General features: G+C 24.7%; 4 protein-coding genes across 4 annotated transcripts; 2 read left to right on the top strand and 2 right to left on the bottom strand.

Annotated features, from left to right (window-relative positions):
• Nucleotides 1–1,687: 1,687 nt before the first annotated feature.
• Nucleotides 1,688–2,617, bottom strand: MKS88_003053 (leucine-rich repeat protein; the record flags this gene model as incomplete). The annotated part of the gene is made up of 1 exon (XM_067216112.1): nt 1,688–2,617. The coding sequence occupies one exon, from the start codon at nt 2,615–2,617 to the stop codon at nt 1,688–1,690; it is 930 nt and encodes a 309-aa protein (XP_067073624.1).
• Nucleotides 2,618–4,828: 2,211 nt separating this feature from the next.
• On the top strand, nt 4,829–10,585 carry MKS88_003052 (uncharacterized protein; the record flags this gene model as incomplete). Its single annotated transcript, XM_067216111.1, has 10 exons — nt 4,829–5,568; nt 6,192–6,251; nt 7,401–7,799; nt 8,299–8,342; nt 9,016–9,080; nt 9,174–9,235; nt 9,448–9,546; nt 10,045–10,075; nt 10,296–10,388; nt 10,511–10,585. The coding sequence occupies 10 exons, from the start codon at nt 4,829–4,831 to the stop codon at nt 10,583–10,585; spliced, it is 1,668 nt and encodes a 555-aa protein (XP_067073623.1).
• Nucleotides 10,586–12,048: 1,463 nt separating this feature from the next.
• Nucleotides 12,049–13,887, top strand: MKS88_003051 (ribosome assembly protein 4; the record flags this gene model as incomplete). The annotated part of the gene is made up of 1 exon (XM_067216110.1): nt 12,049–13,887. The coding sequence occupies one exon, from the start codon at nt 12,049–12,051 to the stop codon at nt 13,885–13,887; it is 1,839 nt and encodes a 612-aa protein (XP_067073622.1).
• Nucleotides 13,888–14,389: 502 nt separating this feature from the next.
• MKS88_003050 (uncharacterized protein) lies at nt 14,390–16,660 on the bottom strand (the record flags this gene model as incomplete). Its single annotated transcript, XM_067216109.1, has 8 exons — nt 14,390–14,456; nt 14,670–14,731; nt 14,830–14,858; nt 15,052–15,134; nt 15,674–15,780; nt 15,895–15,960; nt 16,104–16,202; nt 16,361–16,660. The coding sequence occupies 8 exons, from the start codon at nt 16,658–16,660 to the stop codon at nt 14,390–14,392; spliced, it is 813 nt and encodes a 270-aa protein (XP_067073621.1).
• Between the last annotated feature and the right edge of the window lie 477 nt (nt 16,661–17,137).

Here is a 17,137-nt window from a genome sequence, read left to right as displayed (position 1 = left end):
TATTTCGTTTGCTGTTATTTGTTTGCTACTATTTGTTTGTTACAATTTTGTTTTTCCGTGTTTTCCTTTTCTTTCCCCTTTTTACTTCTGCTTCTTATTCTTTTTCAAATTTCAGTTTTAATTTACAAAAGAAAACGAACATTTTGTTCATTGCATGATTCCGTTTTTCATAAAACATAAATTTTTTTTCTTTTAAGCAAAATTGAAACACGGCAGAGTTTAAAAACTAATTGAAGGTACAAGTAAGATATTTACACACGTATATATAACAAAAATTAAAATTATATGCATTCGTTTTTTTTCTGTTTTATTTTTTTATCTTCTTTTTAATTGTGAAAGGTGTGTGTATTCAAAAGTATATGTACATATTCACGTATACATATATATATATACAGGAAAGTATATACCTCTTTACATACCTCTTTATGTATCTATTTATATGCATACTTACACATTTATTTATATTATATTTTTTATAACGACAGTATGGTAATTTTCACTTATCACTATTTTTAATTGTTTGGCAAAATTGAGATATATATATTCTTAGCATGTTCAGGATATGTTGTAAAAATTGTTACTTATACATGTATAGGTATTTTTTTTATTTTTTTTTTTTTACTTGCTACCACTGTATTGGGCTAATACACAGTCTGTACAAATGAAGCTAAAGAAGAACATTGGTTTTTGCATTTGTGCACATCTTTGTTTACCCTCATATTTACGTATTTTGAGATTTAAAAATAATAATGTAAGCTTACTAAAACAACAAAAATAAATACTTTTTTCATATTTCAGAACAGTGGTTATCATTTTTTTTTTTTTTTTCTTGAAGAGACTGATTTATTTTTTATACAGTTTCTTAATATTTTTACTGTTCTTTTACTTTAAAGTATTAGAGATAAAAAAGAAAAAAAAAAAAACTTAGAAAGCTGTCTTACTTTTTTCTTGTAAGTATATGCTAAAAAAAAGAGGTAACGAAAAAATAAACTAAAATTTTTAGGAAAATTGCTTCACTGTAATTAGTAATATTATGATGTTTCTACCATTCTGCCAAAGATACCTTATGAATTGTTTTAACATATCCTTAAAGGTCATGGGTTGATACAGCGTGTGCGCATACACCCACCCATCTACATGCATGCATACCTATATATATACCAGTAAACTCATACATATCTAAGTGGATATATTCATGTACACCCACGTACACAAGGAAGTACAAAAACCTGAGAGTGTTTTCCGTGCTTTTTAATAATATCTTGTTTTGTTATTTAAGCGCTGTATGGTTGAAGAGGAGTGAAATGAAAAACATTTTTCTATGCCATAGACCCGTTTATGAAATTAAACAACACTACTAGGTAACTTTTCCTTTATCATACATTTTTTTCATGCATACTATTATTATTTCCTTGAAATGTAAAGGCTATTGTTTAAAATTTTTGCTTCCTTTTGATTAATTTTTTTTTTTTTTTTTTTTTTTGGTTTTATCCACAAAGAATAAGCAGCTTCATGGGATGTAAAAAAAAAAAAAAAAAAAAAAAAGAAAAAAAATACGGTAAAATATGTATATATATATTTATGTATGTATGTGCTAAAAGAAAAAGGAATAACTTCTTAGATGTTCTTCACTAGAATAATCTTGCATGTGCTGGCCTCCTCCCACTTCTTTATTTTCGAAGCATTATTAATTTTTCATCATTTTGTTGACAATACGATTGCCATTAAATGTTAATAAGTTAATATCTTTGGTATTTTCTAAAAGAATTTGCTTTACTTCTTTATATGATTTGTCCTTGAAATAGAGATAATTTTCCATGTCTAAATGTTTTAAGAATTTAAGATTATTTAAATAAATCAACTGGTTCATTTGTATAGTAGAATTATTATTTATTTTTAAAACATTTATGTTGGGTGTATCTTCATAAAATTCTAGATTTTCAATAGGATTAGAAGATATATCTAAGAATTCTAAATTAGGTAACATGTTTTTAAAACTTAATTTTTTAATATTATTATTAGATATAATTAATTTTTTTACTGTATAAGAGATGTGTATGTCTAGTCTATCTATATTATTATATGATAAGTCAAATTCAAGTATGCTTTTCAATTTTACGTCTTCCACATTTTTAATTATGTTATGAGACAAGTTTATGTATATACAATTTTTTAAAAATGTATTCTTTAATTGTCCTATATTTTTAATTAAATTATATGATATATCTAAAAAAATGACGGAAGGTAATTGATACAAATTTGTAATATCTTCAATTTTATTGTGAGACATATTTATATACTTCAAGTGTATGTATTTTTCTATTTCTTTTGGAATAGAGCTCAGGTTTTTATTTTTACAAATTAGATTGCTGAAGGCATACCCCTTACCACATAGTGTTTTTTCTAACTGCGTCAATCCTTCCTTTATGTTAAATAAAGGATCATTTGCATTCTCATCACTACTGTCATATTTAACATCACTATTATTCTTACTAATATAATTTTCATCGTTAAATTCTTTCACATCTTCACCATTTATCTTCTTGTTTTCATAATTATCTTTATTGCTTATCTTTTTCGTATTATTTATGTTTCTATTTTTACTTGACTCTTCCATTTTTCCTTTTAAATTTGAAGTTAATTCGATATATGAAAGCAGTTCATAGCAGAAGCGCGATCCTTTTCTTTTTTTTCTATTATTTCTATTTCATTTTTTCTTTTCTGTCTTGCTATATTGTTCTTACTTTCTTTTTTTTTTTTTTTTTACTATTTTCCACTTTTTATAATTTTATTTTTTATATTCCACCTTAAAATAATAAATGTGGAAAAAATGGAAAAAAAATATACGTAATATTCCAAATAGATATAGAAAAAATTGTAAAAATAATAGCAAGCAAATAAGCATAAAAATGCAAGAAAGTATAGAAAAAACAGCAGCAAAAAATAAAATAAACAAGCTCTACGTAATTTTAGCTACATGGAAAATTATAACTCCCATTATTAATTCATGAAGCATTATTATATCAAAATATTTAAATAAAACATTGCGAAGGATTTAATAATATTTTAATATCTTAATATCAATTATGTCATATTTGTGATATATATCAAAAAAATACCAACATCGACCTATAAGTCTTTTAATATTGTTTAATTATAGGAATACATGTATACATTTCCTCCTTTTTATAGTTACGTATATTCTAAAAACCTCTGTACACACAGGTGTATGTTCCTAAATTTTTATATGCATGCATATATATTTACTCTCATGTATTTCCTTTTCCTATGAGCTTCATTTTTAACGCTACCTCTAACCGCATATATAAAGTTTTTGTTTTTCGAATAATCAAAGGGTGTATAACTTTGCGTCATACATTTTATTGCTATTTTTTAAAACACTCTTATTTAACGTTTAAAAGGATCAGTACATATAAAAATTCTTTTATTTTTAATCTTCAATTTGTCAAATATACATATGTGTGCACAAGAAATGTTTGAAAAGTTTATAAAATACCCACATACAATAATTAGAGCTTATTTTAATTGTAAATAAAAAATTTTTCCTTTCTTTTTTTTTTTTTTTTTTTTATTTATATCTCTATTTTTTTTTAATTTGTAATTTTTATAAATGTGCATAAGGTTTAATATTTAGACGTTCAAATGTACATATACTTACATTTTTACATATACTTATGCATTCATGTGTATTCATTATATACAACTGAACTTAAAAAATGTTTTAAATATCATAAAGAAAGGTATATTTTCCTTGTAGGTATTAATTGTCTATTTGAAAACCGCTTCTACATTTTAAGCCTAAAAAAGTAGCTATATATTTACACGTTCCTAAATAAGTGTTTCCATAACATTTTTTTTTTTTACTTGTTCTATTTTAATCTGTTTTGTTCTCTTAATATGTAGAAATAAACATACATTTGCAACCATTTATTTGTATATAGATATATATACTTAAATGCTTTAGGAAAAAGTATAAATTACTTGTTTAGCTTCCAAAAAAGTAGGTGCCTTTAATATATTTTTTATTTTTAAAAATTAAAATGCACCCCTTTAAAAGCCCAAAAAAAAAAAAAAAAAGGAACAGAAAAGAAGGCGGGAAAAGAAAAAGAGGAAAAATGGAAAAAAGGAAAAAAAGAAACAAACAAAAAAGGAAACAAACAAAAAAGGAAACAAACAAAAAAAGAAACAAACAAAAAAAGAAACAAACAAAAAAAGAAACAAACAAAAAGATAAAAAAAGAAAATTAAATGAAAATTTTTATGGAAAAATAATTTGGACTTTTCATGTACATTAACATTTATAAGTACATCCTGCTTATACGTAAACACAAATGTATATAAATGCATACATGAATGATATATATATATATATATATATATATATATATATAGATAGATAGATACATACATAAAGAAAATTCTGTTTTGCTCTGTTGGGTTTTTCCTTTTTTGCCTTTCTTTATTTCTCATTTCCTTCTTTTCTCTTTTTTTTTTCTTATAAGTTTACTTTGAGGTGTTTATTTAACAAAAGCCTTTTGGAAGCGTAAATTATAGCATTATACTTAAGTTTATAAACTCACACAAGCATATATAAACTCACAAACACACACACGTATATATTTACATATACATATTCGCCATATATTTTAATTCTTTGTATGTATATTTGTCGACTTGATCTTGTGTTACATTCCTATTTTTAGCGTACACACAAATTATAAAATATATTAAGCGGCAAAGACCTGCAATTTTTTTTTTTTTTTTTCCTTTTCTCTCTTAAACTTATAACATATTTTATACTTAACAAAATGGAAAATGTTACAACAGCTAAGCACTCCGAAGGAAATGTGCTAATTAGTTTTTTCAAAATTTTCTGTTCATTCCTTTATAAAAAGATAAACAATATAATAGATATAAGTGCTAATTATACATTCAAATTTACAAATAAATGGAAGCACTTAAAAGAAAATAACGAAAAGCTACTATATATCATAGTAATTAATCTTTTTATATTCTTATCTGTCTGTTTGTTTATAATTAAATACACAGGAAGGAACAAAAAACAAAATCCGCCAAACATATCTACTAATGTTGCATATAAAAAAAAGGAAAAGGAAGAAAAAAAAAATATTCCCAAAAGAAAGGGATCATCGAAAAAAAAGGAAACTCAAGAGACAAACAATAAAATGGAAAACATAAAATATGATGAGCAGCAATATGTAACGGAAACAATAAATGACTCAGCTAACGATAGCAACTATAAAAAAGAGATTAGTGAAAGTGGAGAAGATTATAAATCAAAAAAACCAAAAAAAAAGGGGAAGAAAAAAGTAGAAAAGAAAAGGAAAAAAAAGGATATGCCTCTTACAAAATCTTCAACGACAAACTCAATGCCCTATGTGGATGTACCACTTTCCAACTTGAGTTTAAAACAAAAGGAAAAGGAGAAAGCAATATTAGATCAAAAAAAAAAAACGAAAGGGAAAAGGGGAAGAGCTAAAAAGAATCTAACTGCTAATGAAGAAACCGATGAACCACATAGTAGCAGGTTCGCAATAAATACCACTTATTTATTAATAATACATAAAAGTGTATGTTCCTTAATTGTTATTCTATTTGTTCAAATTATACATTTTTGCATAATGCCCCTTTAAGAGATGACGCTTTTTTCTTTTCTTTTTTTTTTTTTTTAATTAATTTATTTATTTTCTTTATTTTCTTAATTTTCTTTATTTTCTTAATTTTCTTTATTTCCTTAATTTTCTTTATTTTCTTAATTTTCTTAATTTTCCTAATTTTTCCTTTTTTATATTCATTTATTTATTCTTTTTCTTTTTCTTTTTTTACTAATTTTTAGAAGCCGCATGACGACACGCAAAAGAAGATAAATGTGCATAAAGAGTAATTATGACGAAAAAAAAAAAAAAAAATTTTTACAACACAAAATGCAGACACAATATTAAAAAAACATACCTTCCTTATCTGTCAATTAATAAAAAAAGTAAAATCTATATTATTATTATTATTACACTTTTTTTGTTGCCATTTTTCCATGCTATTTTGTTTTCTCAAAATTATTCAGAATTCAATAATTTATAAAATATAAGCACATAAATGTATACATATATATACATATTTTATAAAATTCTCTTTATAATTTTTACTTTTTAGAACTTTTCATCTTGAAAAGTACATCATATTTGAGTTTCATTTATTATCATTCCTTGTAAAGTTTGCATTTCATTCTCATATATGGAATTCTATATATAATTAAAATTATATTCGTATGTAATTGTCATATATACTATACAGTTGGTTCCCTTGTGACACATAAATTTTTTTTTTTTTTTTTTCTAACAGTTTGTCGTTTTTTTAACTTAATTTTCTAACCTGTCAATTTTCCAGCTTATTTTTCCTATTTGTCATTTTTCCAATCTTCCTTATTACATTTCTCCACCGCCCCACCTCCTCCTCATTTTGTCAGCTTAATTTTTTTATTATTTATAATTTTCTAAAATTCTTCTTTTTTCCTGTTAACCTTTCTTTCTTTTTTTTTTTTTTTTTTAACCATTATTGTTCTAACATTTTTTTTCAGATTTACGCACCTACGTACTTGAATATATAAATATATATACTTTTGTTAATAACCCTTATATTTTTTCCTCTTCATCATTAAATTAAAAATAAAGAAAAACTCCCTTTGCAATAGTTTCCCTTGGAATAAAGTAGAAACAACCTTTTATAAAAGAAAACTAGTTCATTTTTACTTAACTACTTTTTAGTTGTTATAAATATTTGTACATTCTAAAATAGTATAATATATATTTATTCACAGAGAAAAGTCATTAACACTCATGCTCTTACCAAAATTTACTATGCTGTACGTGTTTAACGTATTATTACCATAATATCAATCAATAGATAATATCAACGCTTCTATAAAAAAAAAAAAAAAAATGACGTTTATAAATTGAACCAAATAAAATACATCACGTCAAAATTATTAACTTCTTCACTCTTTAATTATAAAATTCATTTTGGTGTATTACCATTACATTTTTATATTCTACAACATATTAATAATAGAAAAGTTAAGATCTATTATTCATATTGTTATCAAGGAAGAAGAATAAAATAAAAATAAATAAAAATTCAAATTACTATGTTTGCAGTAACTAAATTTATCTACATGATATATACGTAGGAAGGCATATCGCAAGTAATACAACCCCTTGTTATTAGCTTTTGTGCTTACGTGCTCATGTTAAACTGTTTACATGTTAATGGGGGCGCATATGAGCAATTTAAATAAATTTACACATATATATATACATATGCATATATATATGTATGTATGTTTATGCATATTCTCCCCTACAGGATGAAAGAGAAATTGCTAGAATCAGACGTTTTAGAAGAATACAGAAAGACTCACAAAAAAAATTATGAACAAAGAATATTAGAGGAAAACGAATTAATTGAAAAACGAAAGACTGAAGATATGATAAATGAAATTATTAAAAATGAGAAAGTATATAAGCAATTACAAGTTGAAAAAGATAGAGAATACTCCATTCAATATTACAATGAAATAAATAATATACAACGCTCAAATACATTAAATGGGGATAGCGATTTACCTATATTAAATAGTTACACAGAGAGATTAATAAATACACCATATCACGCCTACATGCAGAATGACACGACTAATACGAGAAATAACGACTCATATGCTTCTTCCTTTTCACGAAGAATGGGAGACTTTTTTTTCAGAAAGTAACAAAACAAATTTTTTTACATTTTCACTTGTTCATGCTCTTTAAATATATATATATATATAAATGTATATATGCATAAATGTATATATGTATGAATGTGTATATGTATAAATGTATATATGTATGAATGTGTATATGCATAAATGTATATATGTATGAATGTATATATGCATAAATGTATATATGTATGAATGTGTATATGTATAAATGTATATATGTATGAATGTATATATATATAAATGTATATATGTATGAATGTGTATATGTATGATTGTACATACGTATAAATGCATGTACGCGAAAAATTATAAATTAATATAGTTATACGTACATATATATATATATATATATATACGTATGTGGACTATGCGTAAGTTCATTCGTAACTTCACGTATATTTACCCGTTTCTTAGTTTATATATAAGTTTCACATACTCCATGTATAATTAAGTCATATAATGTTATATTTTTATATTTTTTCTTTCCACCTTTTCCAGCTATACAAGGCAGTACTTCGGATGTAGCACATTTCAGGCTATTTGTAACATTTTTCTTCTAATTTTGTTAATTACATTTATAGTTATTTTAGTTTTCTTATAAATTATGAAAACGTTATGGGGTATGTATTTTTAATTTTAGTTATTACCTGATTGTATCTATTTATTTTATTTGTTTTTTGTTGTCGTTCTTAACGTGAATCTTTCTTAATACATATCAAGCTTCGCTTTCAAAAAATATAAATATAATTTTGTTAAAATAAAAATTAAAACAAAAGAAAAAAAAAAAAAAAAAAAAAAAAAAAAAAAAAAAAAAAAAAAAAAAAAAAAAAAAAAAAAAAAAAAAAAAAAAAAACTGTATGTACATTTTAAACAAACATACATAAGAAAAAAGTTTTAAAAATAAAAAATTTATTCCTATTCCGAAGGGCAACAAAGTTCTAAAAAAATATATTACGTATGATTGTAAACTTATGAAGGCTATGAAAAGGGAAATATAGAAAGAAAAAAATTATATACGTATATATTCATTAATTTACATAAGTACAGCCAAATATATAAATGTACATCTATACATATATATATACACGTATATGAACTCATAGGTTTTCCCTATTATGCTGTTTTTCTCTCACTATATTTGAAAATAAGATAAAATGAAATTTTTAATTTTTTCCTTGTCTGTCTTTTTATCTTTGGCTTATACTTTTTGTGCAGCACAAAATGACCCGACATTTTGTAAAAACACTCATAGGGGAGTTTTGAGATATCATCAAAAGAAAGTATTAACTAAATAACATCAGTTAGTTTTATATATTTGTTAAGTATATACTTATTGTCAAAACACTTGTTAATTTTATTACATGTTATGATAGGATAAAAATGGATACTTTACTGTGTCAGCTGTTTTGAAAAGTGACACTCTGGAGTTATACAAGTACCTACTTATAAAGTTGTACACATGTATATATAGGTCTATGTATATATATATATATGTACATATGTGTATGTATAAGCTTACATATATATATATATATATATACATCATTAGTAAGGTAGCGCAACAACCCTAATTTATACATATATAGTTACAAAATAAAAACAGTTCATATATAAGTAAAATTTACCATACGCTTCTTCTCTCCTTAGAGGATCTAAATTTTTCGATAGCATTGATCTGACAGAAGTAATAACTCCGCTAACGATTTTTTCAACAAGCCCTGAATGTTTGACGATTAATATTAGTAGGTGTTAATAACTTAAAAAAAATAATAGTAAAATATAAAAAATGGAGAAAAGGAGAAATAGAAAATGCGTATATTCTTATTTTTCGTGCATTTAATTTTGTGCTATTTGTTAAATTATATATTTGCTTCATAAACTTTTTATATGATATAACAATATAGTACATGAAGGAATTGATATAATATACAAAAAAATTCACGTATTTTCTCTTTTTCTCAATTATTTCAATTCTTTTACATAATAATACATTTCATTTTTTCATAGTTAACAAAAACTCAGTACTTCTATGGTTCGGAAATAAACTAATTTATGGTGTTTTTCCATGATACCTCTTTTATTGGCTAGAATGGAAATAAAAAAAAAAAAAAAAATATATATATATATATATATATATATATTATATTTAAATATTGCACTTCATTGCTCCATTTTTCTTTCCTTTGTAACTCATTTTGTTCCATGTTACTACATGTTTTTTTTTTTTTTTTCTTTCCTTGTAAGCTGTAACACAGATGATTGCATAAATAACTGGGTAGGTGTAATTTTCACAATAGGGCAAGTGTATATATGTTTGCCTCTATAATAACAGACATCTACACACATGCATATACGTGTACGCACATATATGTACACACTTGCTTATACATATACATACGTTTATGTATAAGTAGTTGCTTGTATACTCCTTCATTACAAAAATGATAAAAAAATAAAATGGAAAAAATCTATAACCCCTTTTTTTTTTTTTCAAGTGGCTATTCTTAACAAAACAAATCCTTTGCCTTAACCAAGGAGATATGAGGAGCGAAAATGAAGACAAAACAATCGAAGATGAACAACACAATGTAATATAGAATAAAATGATAGACAATAAAACATATCACCATCTTGTTCCTACATTTTTCTTTTTTTCTTTTATTTAAAAAAATATATTTTTAAATAAATAATACATATATTAAAATTTTAGATCTTAAACAATGACAATTTCGATGGAATTTCCGTTAATATACAACAAAATCTTGAGGATTTTCCAAATGGTTAAAAAAAAAAAAAAAATTAAATGACTACACAAAAGAAAACTATTACAAATATTTCTCATTATGCTCTATTATTTTTCTTTATAGTGTCCATAAAAGCGCAATCATAAAAAGTTTTCGCAAAAACTTATTTCAATTTTAAAAGATTACAAGTTTAATAATTTTGTGTGTTAAATATCTTCATAAATGTTTTTCATTGTTCCTTTATTCTGAGGATTGTTCACGCTTTTGTCCATGCAATTTCGTACTAAGAAATAGACTAAATTTATATCTATCATATATATATACATACATATATTAGTATATAAATACATTTCTAAATTGTTGTGCTCAATCCTTTCCGTTGAAAAAAAATTGTTTAAAGAACATGCAACTATGTTTCGAAAAACCCATTTACATATACTTACAATTATGATCGCATTTTTGCCTCGTAAAAAAGACCCCTGGGCAAATATTGCGTAATTAGAAAAATACGAAGCATACAGTTTTAATATGTATACGGCATTGCCTTATCTGTATATATGTTAAATTTTCAACTTTATAAAACTTACAAAAAATGATGTGGAGCTGTTATATTACCTTTATTGCCAAGGTTAAGGAAAATCACCTTGAATAGTAAGGTTGAAAATAATATGTATCCTTCTGCATTCCCACAGTAATATTGTTTAAAAAAGAAAAAAAAGATATTTAAAAAGCTTAAAAGCTATAGGAAAACTATAATTACTGCAAGAAGCCAAAGGTAAACAAAATATAAAAAATGTAAAAAAAAAAAAAACTCTGAAATATATTATGCTAAAAATTAAAGTATGAATAATAATTGAAGATGAAATTTACCAATTTAAAAATGAGAAAGAAAAGAATCTCAAAATTTATAACTGTTTCCGATGTTATGTAACCTTAATTTGTTTTACACTATTTTGCAATAATTTTTTTTTTTTTTTCCCAATATATTGATCAAAATTATAGCGATTACTTTTTGCTATTACCTTTTAGGTAGAAAAATTGCAATTTATAAAAAAAAAAAAAAAAAAATAGAATATACTTATAAAAATGCATTATAATGTGATATAATACTATATTTTGTATTATATCGTAGTACATATATATAGTACTATGTTTATATAGTATTTTCATAAATATTTCCAGTATAATATTGTAAGTACGTAACAACATAAAAATAAATGCAATAATATATATGGCTTTTTGGCTAGAGAATGGGAAAAGAAGAATAAGGAAAAATTAAAAATATTCAATTTACTTATAAGATGTTTCATTATTCTTTTGCTTTTAATTTTGTTGATCTTTATTCTTTTACAAAGAGGTATTTTTTCCATATACCGTTTGTTTGTTAGTTAGTATGTTTGTTGTATGATTTTTTGTTTTTGTTTTTTTGTTTTTCTATTTTTTTTCTGCGAATTTTGCTCTTGTTTTCCCTTCCTCTTACAACTACCGAATTTAGTAAAACACAATGGAAGTTGACAGTAATAACAACGTACTTACAAAGGAAATACTAATTCAATTTGTTAATCACGAAAATAAAGCGACAGGGCCTGTAATTAATGTACCCCTATCAATTACAAAAGATAATTTAGATGAATTAATAAATGACCTTAAGAAAAAAAAAGATGATTTCATTAAAGAAGATTTGGAAGACATTAATTACTCATTTATGATAAATGATAAATTGCCTATAAAAAATAGTTTATATGATGCTATAAAAGATAATAATATAAGTAGTGAAAATGTATTATCCATAAAATATTTTCCCTTAAATATTTTTAAAGTTAAAAAAATTAATACTTGTTGTTCTACCTTGCCTGGACATACAAATTCTATTCTTTGTTTAGCTTTTAGTCCAAATAGCTTGCATTTAGCTACAGGGTCAGGTGATAATACAATTCGTCTTTGGGATATTAATACCCAAACTCCAATTGCAACATTAAAAGATCATACAAATTGGGTGCTAGCCGTTTTGTTCTCACCAGATAATAAATTCCTAGCCACAGCAGGAATGGATCAAAATGTTTGTGTATATGACACACACACAGGGAAATTATTAAATATATTAACAGGTCATAAAAAAGAAGTAACTACCTTATGCTTTGAACCCCTACACTTGTTAAAGGAAGTCAACATAAAAAAAAATAGTAATGATTCGATGAAAAGAAAAAAATCGCATGGTATATACAAGCAAAACAAAAGTGATGATAACAAAAAAAAAAAAACGAAAGACCAAAATGAAAATACATCCAATTCTTATGAGAATAATGTTAAAAATGGCCCCATCAATGGGGAGTCACCTGAACAATCTAGCGAAAAAACAGAAATAACATGTAAGGAAGAAAAAAACGGAAATAACGAAAATAGCGAAAAGCACAACTTCGCAAGTAATAAAAATGATATAAATGAAAAGAGATCAGCCTCAGAATTTTCAAATAAAAGGGACTCCTATTTTGTAAATAGTAGGTTAGCCAGTGCAGGAAAAGATGGAATTATAAGAATAAATAATATTCTTAGCAATATGGTTGAAAAAACGTTAACAGGTCATACGGATACAATAACATGTATATTATGGTCAGGAATAAATGAAAAAAACAGCAGAATTTATAGCAGTTCAAGAGATACAACTGTTAAAATATGGAATGTCAATGAGGGTTCATTAATTTATAATTTTATAGGTCATAAACATTGGGTAAATTGCATATCATTAAATTCAGAAAGGATATTAAAAAATGGTATATATAACCTAGACGTTGTAATAAATAAAACTCATATTGAAAATTGTATTGAAAAGGCTAGAATTATATATCAGAATTTTTTAAAAAATCAGACTAATGAAAAATTTGTAAGTGGATCAGATGATGGCACTTTGTATTTAATTGATTGTTTAAATAATGATACTTATAAAAGTACAAGATTGATAGGTCATCAAAAAACAGTTATACATGCACAGTTCTCACCAAATGGAAAATTAATTGCATCTTCTTCTTTTGACAAAAGTATTAGAATTTGGTCCGGCTTAGATGGCACATTTTTAGCTGTTTATCGTGGGCATGTTGGACCTGTTTATAAAATTGCATGGTCAATAGATAACAACTACGTTGTTTCATGTAGTCAGGATAGTACATTAAAATTATGGAAAATAAACCATCTATTTGTTCATTTCAAAAAAAAAGAAAACGTTTCTCATTTTAAAGAAGAAGAACAAAAGGAGGGAGGCACTCTCCTTAATGCAAACGGTGCAAACGATGTAAATGAAAAAGATAAAAATTTAACAAAAAAAAAAAAGACGAAAAGGAACAAATAGAAAAGAATAAAAAAACAGTCAAAATCTTGCTTGTAGACTTGCCTGGACATTCAGATGCTGTTTATGCTATTGATTGGTCGAATGATGGGAAATTTGTTGCTTCAGGAGGAAAAGACAAAATTTTAAAAATTTGGACACACTAATTAGAAAAAAAAAAAAAAAAAAATACGTAAAGAACGTACATTTATTTTATTTTTTTTTATTGTTTAATTTTTTTAAATAATATTCCATCTGCAGGATAATTAAAAATGCTACAAATAAAATGTGGATACATATAACATGTAATTAATATCAATCTTTAATTTTCGAAATATTGTTTTCTGTCAAAATACCTTTCGTTTGTGGCATTTTTTGCACACAGATTCTTAAAAAAAATTTCAAGTAACGTCAGATAACATCTCAGCAATGTACATACAAGCATATTCATATAAATATATATGCCTCTGTATAAGTATGTGTGAGAAATTTCATAAAAGCAAACCCATTTGGAACAAAACTCTTATCATAACATTCTTTCCTCCATATCTTTGTATTCCTCGAATAAATCTTGCAACAACTGTAAGTGCTTTCTACAAGGCAACGAAACGTAAGATGCAAACATACAGCGTAAAATTAATAAAGCAAAAATATCGAAAAAAGGCAAATAAACCATAATTAATGAGCCACTATAGATATACCAACGGATAAAATTTTTAGATGCCTAATAAGGACCATAGAAAGATCATAAATTAACCATAAATTATTAACGTATTAATGTTTGAACATATAAGCGTTTTTAATACTTTTCTATGTCGCATAATGCTTCTAGTCTTTTTTTCATGATATGTTCCCCGTCCTCATCATTCTAAGTAGTAAATGTTATAAAAATGTAAATATAAATATACATATAACTAAATATTTCTGGTTGGTATTATTTTGCCCTTTTTCGATGGATAGTATTACAAAGGCGATTTTGCGCTCCGCTTCCCTTCCTTTGTATTATTTGAAGTTCAAGGTAGGTAATAAAAAAAAAAAAATAATCATATATGCATATATTTGCACACATATATATATATATATATATATATATATATATATATATATGTGTATGTATGTTATGTATGTAAGTATGTATGTGTAAGAGCTTAGTCAATATATATGGAAAAACAAGTAAAGAAAAATAACCTAGTTCATCCTCAACCACAGTTCGCCCATTTCTGAAGTTATCTAATTTTCTTTTAATGACTTTTACTATTTCATGGTAAAATCTGATAATATCAAAAATGATGAAAGGCAAAATTAATTCATTTACTATAAATACCATAATATATTTAGAATTTGTGCTTATTTCCATTGGATTTAATTACTAACAAATATTATTACATTATTTTTATTACTGTTTTCTTGTTTTAGTAATAATGTAATGAATGCACATATGCAAATGTATATGTGTATATTTGTATATACATACTTTTCATATGGGTTCAAGTTCTTGCTATATTCCTTTTTATTATCTGTCAATAAAAAGATTCATTAGCTTGTTTTCTTACTTGTTCGTATACTTTAGAATCTATATTATAAGCTAAATTATTTCACTCAGAAAAAATTCAAAAAAGTGCAAAATAATACAAAAAATTCATATGAAAAGAGGAACAAAACTAAACAGCGCAAATAAATGCGCACTTTTATTCTTTCCACAAACACCCTTTTTTAAGACGTTTTTCCTGAGTTTAAAAGGTTAATGTATAACAGTCATTTTACATATATATACATATATCTATATATATATTTTTAGCCAAAAAAATACAAGAGATTAACAGTAAAGCTGTTTTTATTTTCCTTTTTCTTTAACTCTATATTATTTTTGGTATCTTCTAATTTTTTCTTGCTAGATTGTATTTTATCCATAATATTCTGAAAGGCAGTGAATATACAATGTAATCGATAAAAGATATTTTAGGGGATGAAGAATTTCAAAAAAAAAAAAAAAAAAAAAAAAAAATGAACACATCAGCAAGAAACATTTACCGATATATCTCTGAAATTAGAGTGAATATTTGACTTAATCTTTCCGTAATTCCATGTGGATATGTCCTGATCATTGAAAAAAAAAATTACAATAAAAATATATCTTTATTTATATTCAAAATGTACCTTGTGTATTTTCAAAAATGTATTAGCATTTATCCTATGTGTATACTTCTTCAAACATATTAGTAGTAATTGCATATGTATACTTGCTCATATTGGAAATGCTCTTCCACACAAGAACAGGGCTTGGCCATTTCGCATATGTAGCAGTATTCGTATTTTACGAGTCCTGTAGCATTTTTCTCCTAAAACATATATACGTATATACAGATATAACGTAATATAAAACACATAATTATGCGTAAACATATACACATATAAGTTTGTACAAATAAGCATACATGTATGTACAACAAGATGCTTTTCTCCCGATAGACACATTTTTCTTTTGAGCCCCACTTACAACATTACTGTGACAGATAAGGGAAAGTTTCACATTTTCGTCTTCTGTTGATTCGTATTCTTTTATAATCGCTTCATTATGTTCGCTACTATTTTCGCTAATTACATTTTGATTACTTTCACTGGAAACGTTTTTAATATTCTTATTAAAATAATCTTTTTGTACAGTCTTATTGGAAGAGGCCTGAATCTCCTTATTAATTTTATTCTGTGTAATCTTATTCCAAACGGAGTGATTATTTTCTTTATTTTTTAATTTCGAATTATCATTTTCTAATATTTCCCTTTTGATATTAAGCATAGGCTTATTAAAAACAGCTTGTTTTATTCTTTCTAATGTAATTAGTACAATTAAAAAAAATAAAATAATAAAAAAATAATAATAAAATAATAAAAAAAAAATAAAAAAAAAATAAAAAAATAAAAATAAAAAAAATTTATTCTACTGAGCACAAACGTGGGTTTATGTCAATAGGTAAAAAGACATATACTATATTCTAGTAGCGGGTTCATCTTTTCAAATATATCCTTTCTTTTCTTATGGCGCATCTTTTTCTTTTTTTTTGCATATTTCTAGTAAGAAATGAATTGCTCATAAAACTGCAATCCTCACAGGTATATATACAAACATATATATAAAGTAACCAAAAAGAAAAAAAATAAAAATAAATTAAAAATTTAAATGTTAAAACGATATGGACAACATCTCATTCTAAATAATCCTTCATATATACGTTTACATAATTTTTACTGAATACTTATGGACTTAAAGGAAAAA

This window comes from Plasmodium brasilianum, chromosome 9 (genome assembly GCF_023973825.1).
Source record: "Plasmodium brasilianum strain Bolivian I chromosome 9, whole genome shotgun sequence".
Lineage (NCBI taxonomy): Eukaryota > Apicomplexa > Aconoidasida > Haemosporida > Plasmodiidae > Plasmodium > Plasmodium brasilianum.
Note: the sequence above shows the minus strand (reverse complement) of the source record. Positions and strands in the feature narration are given on the sequence as shown.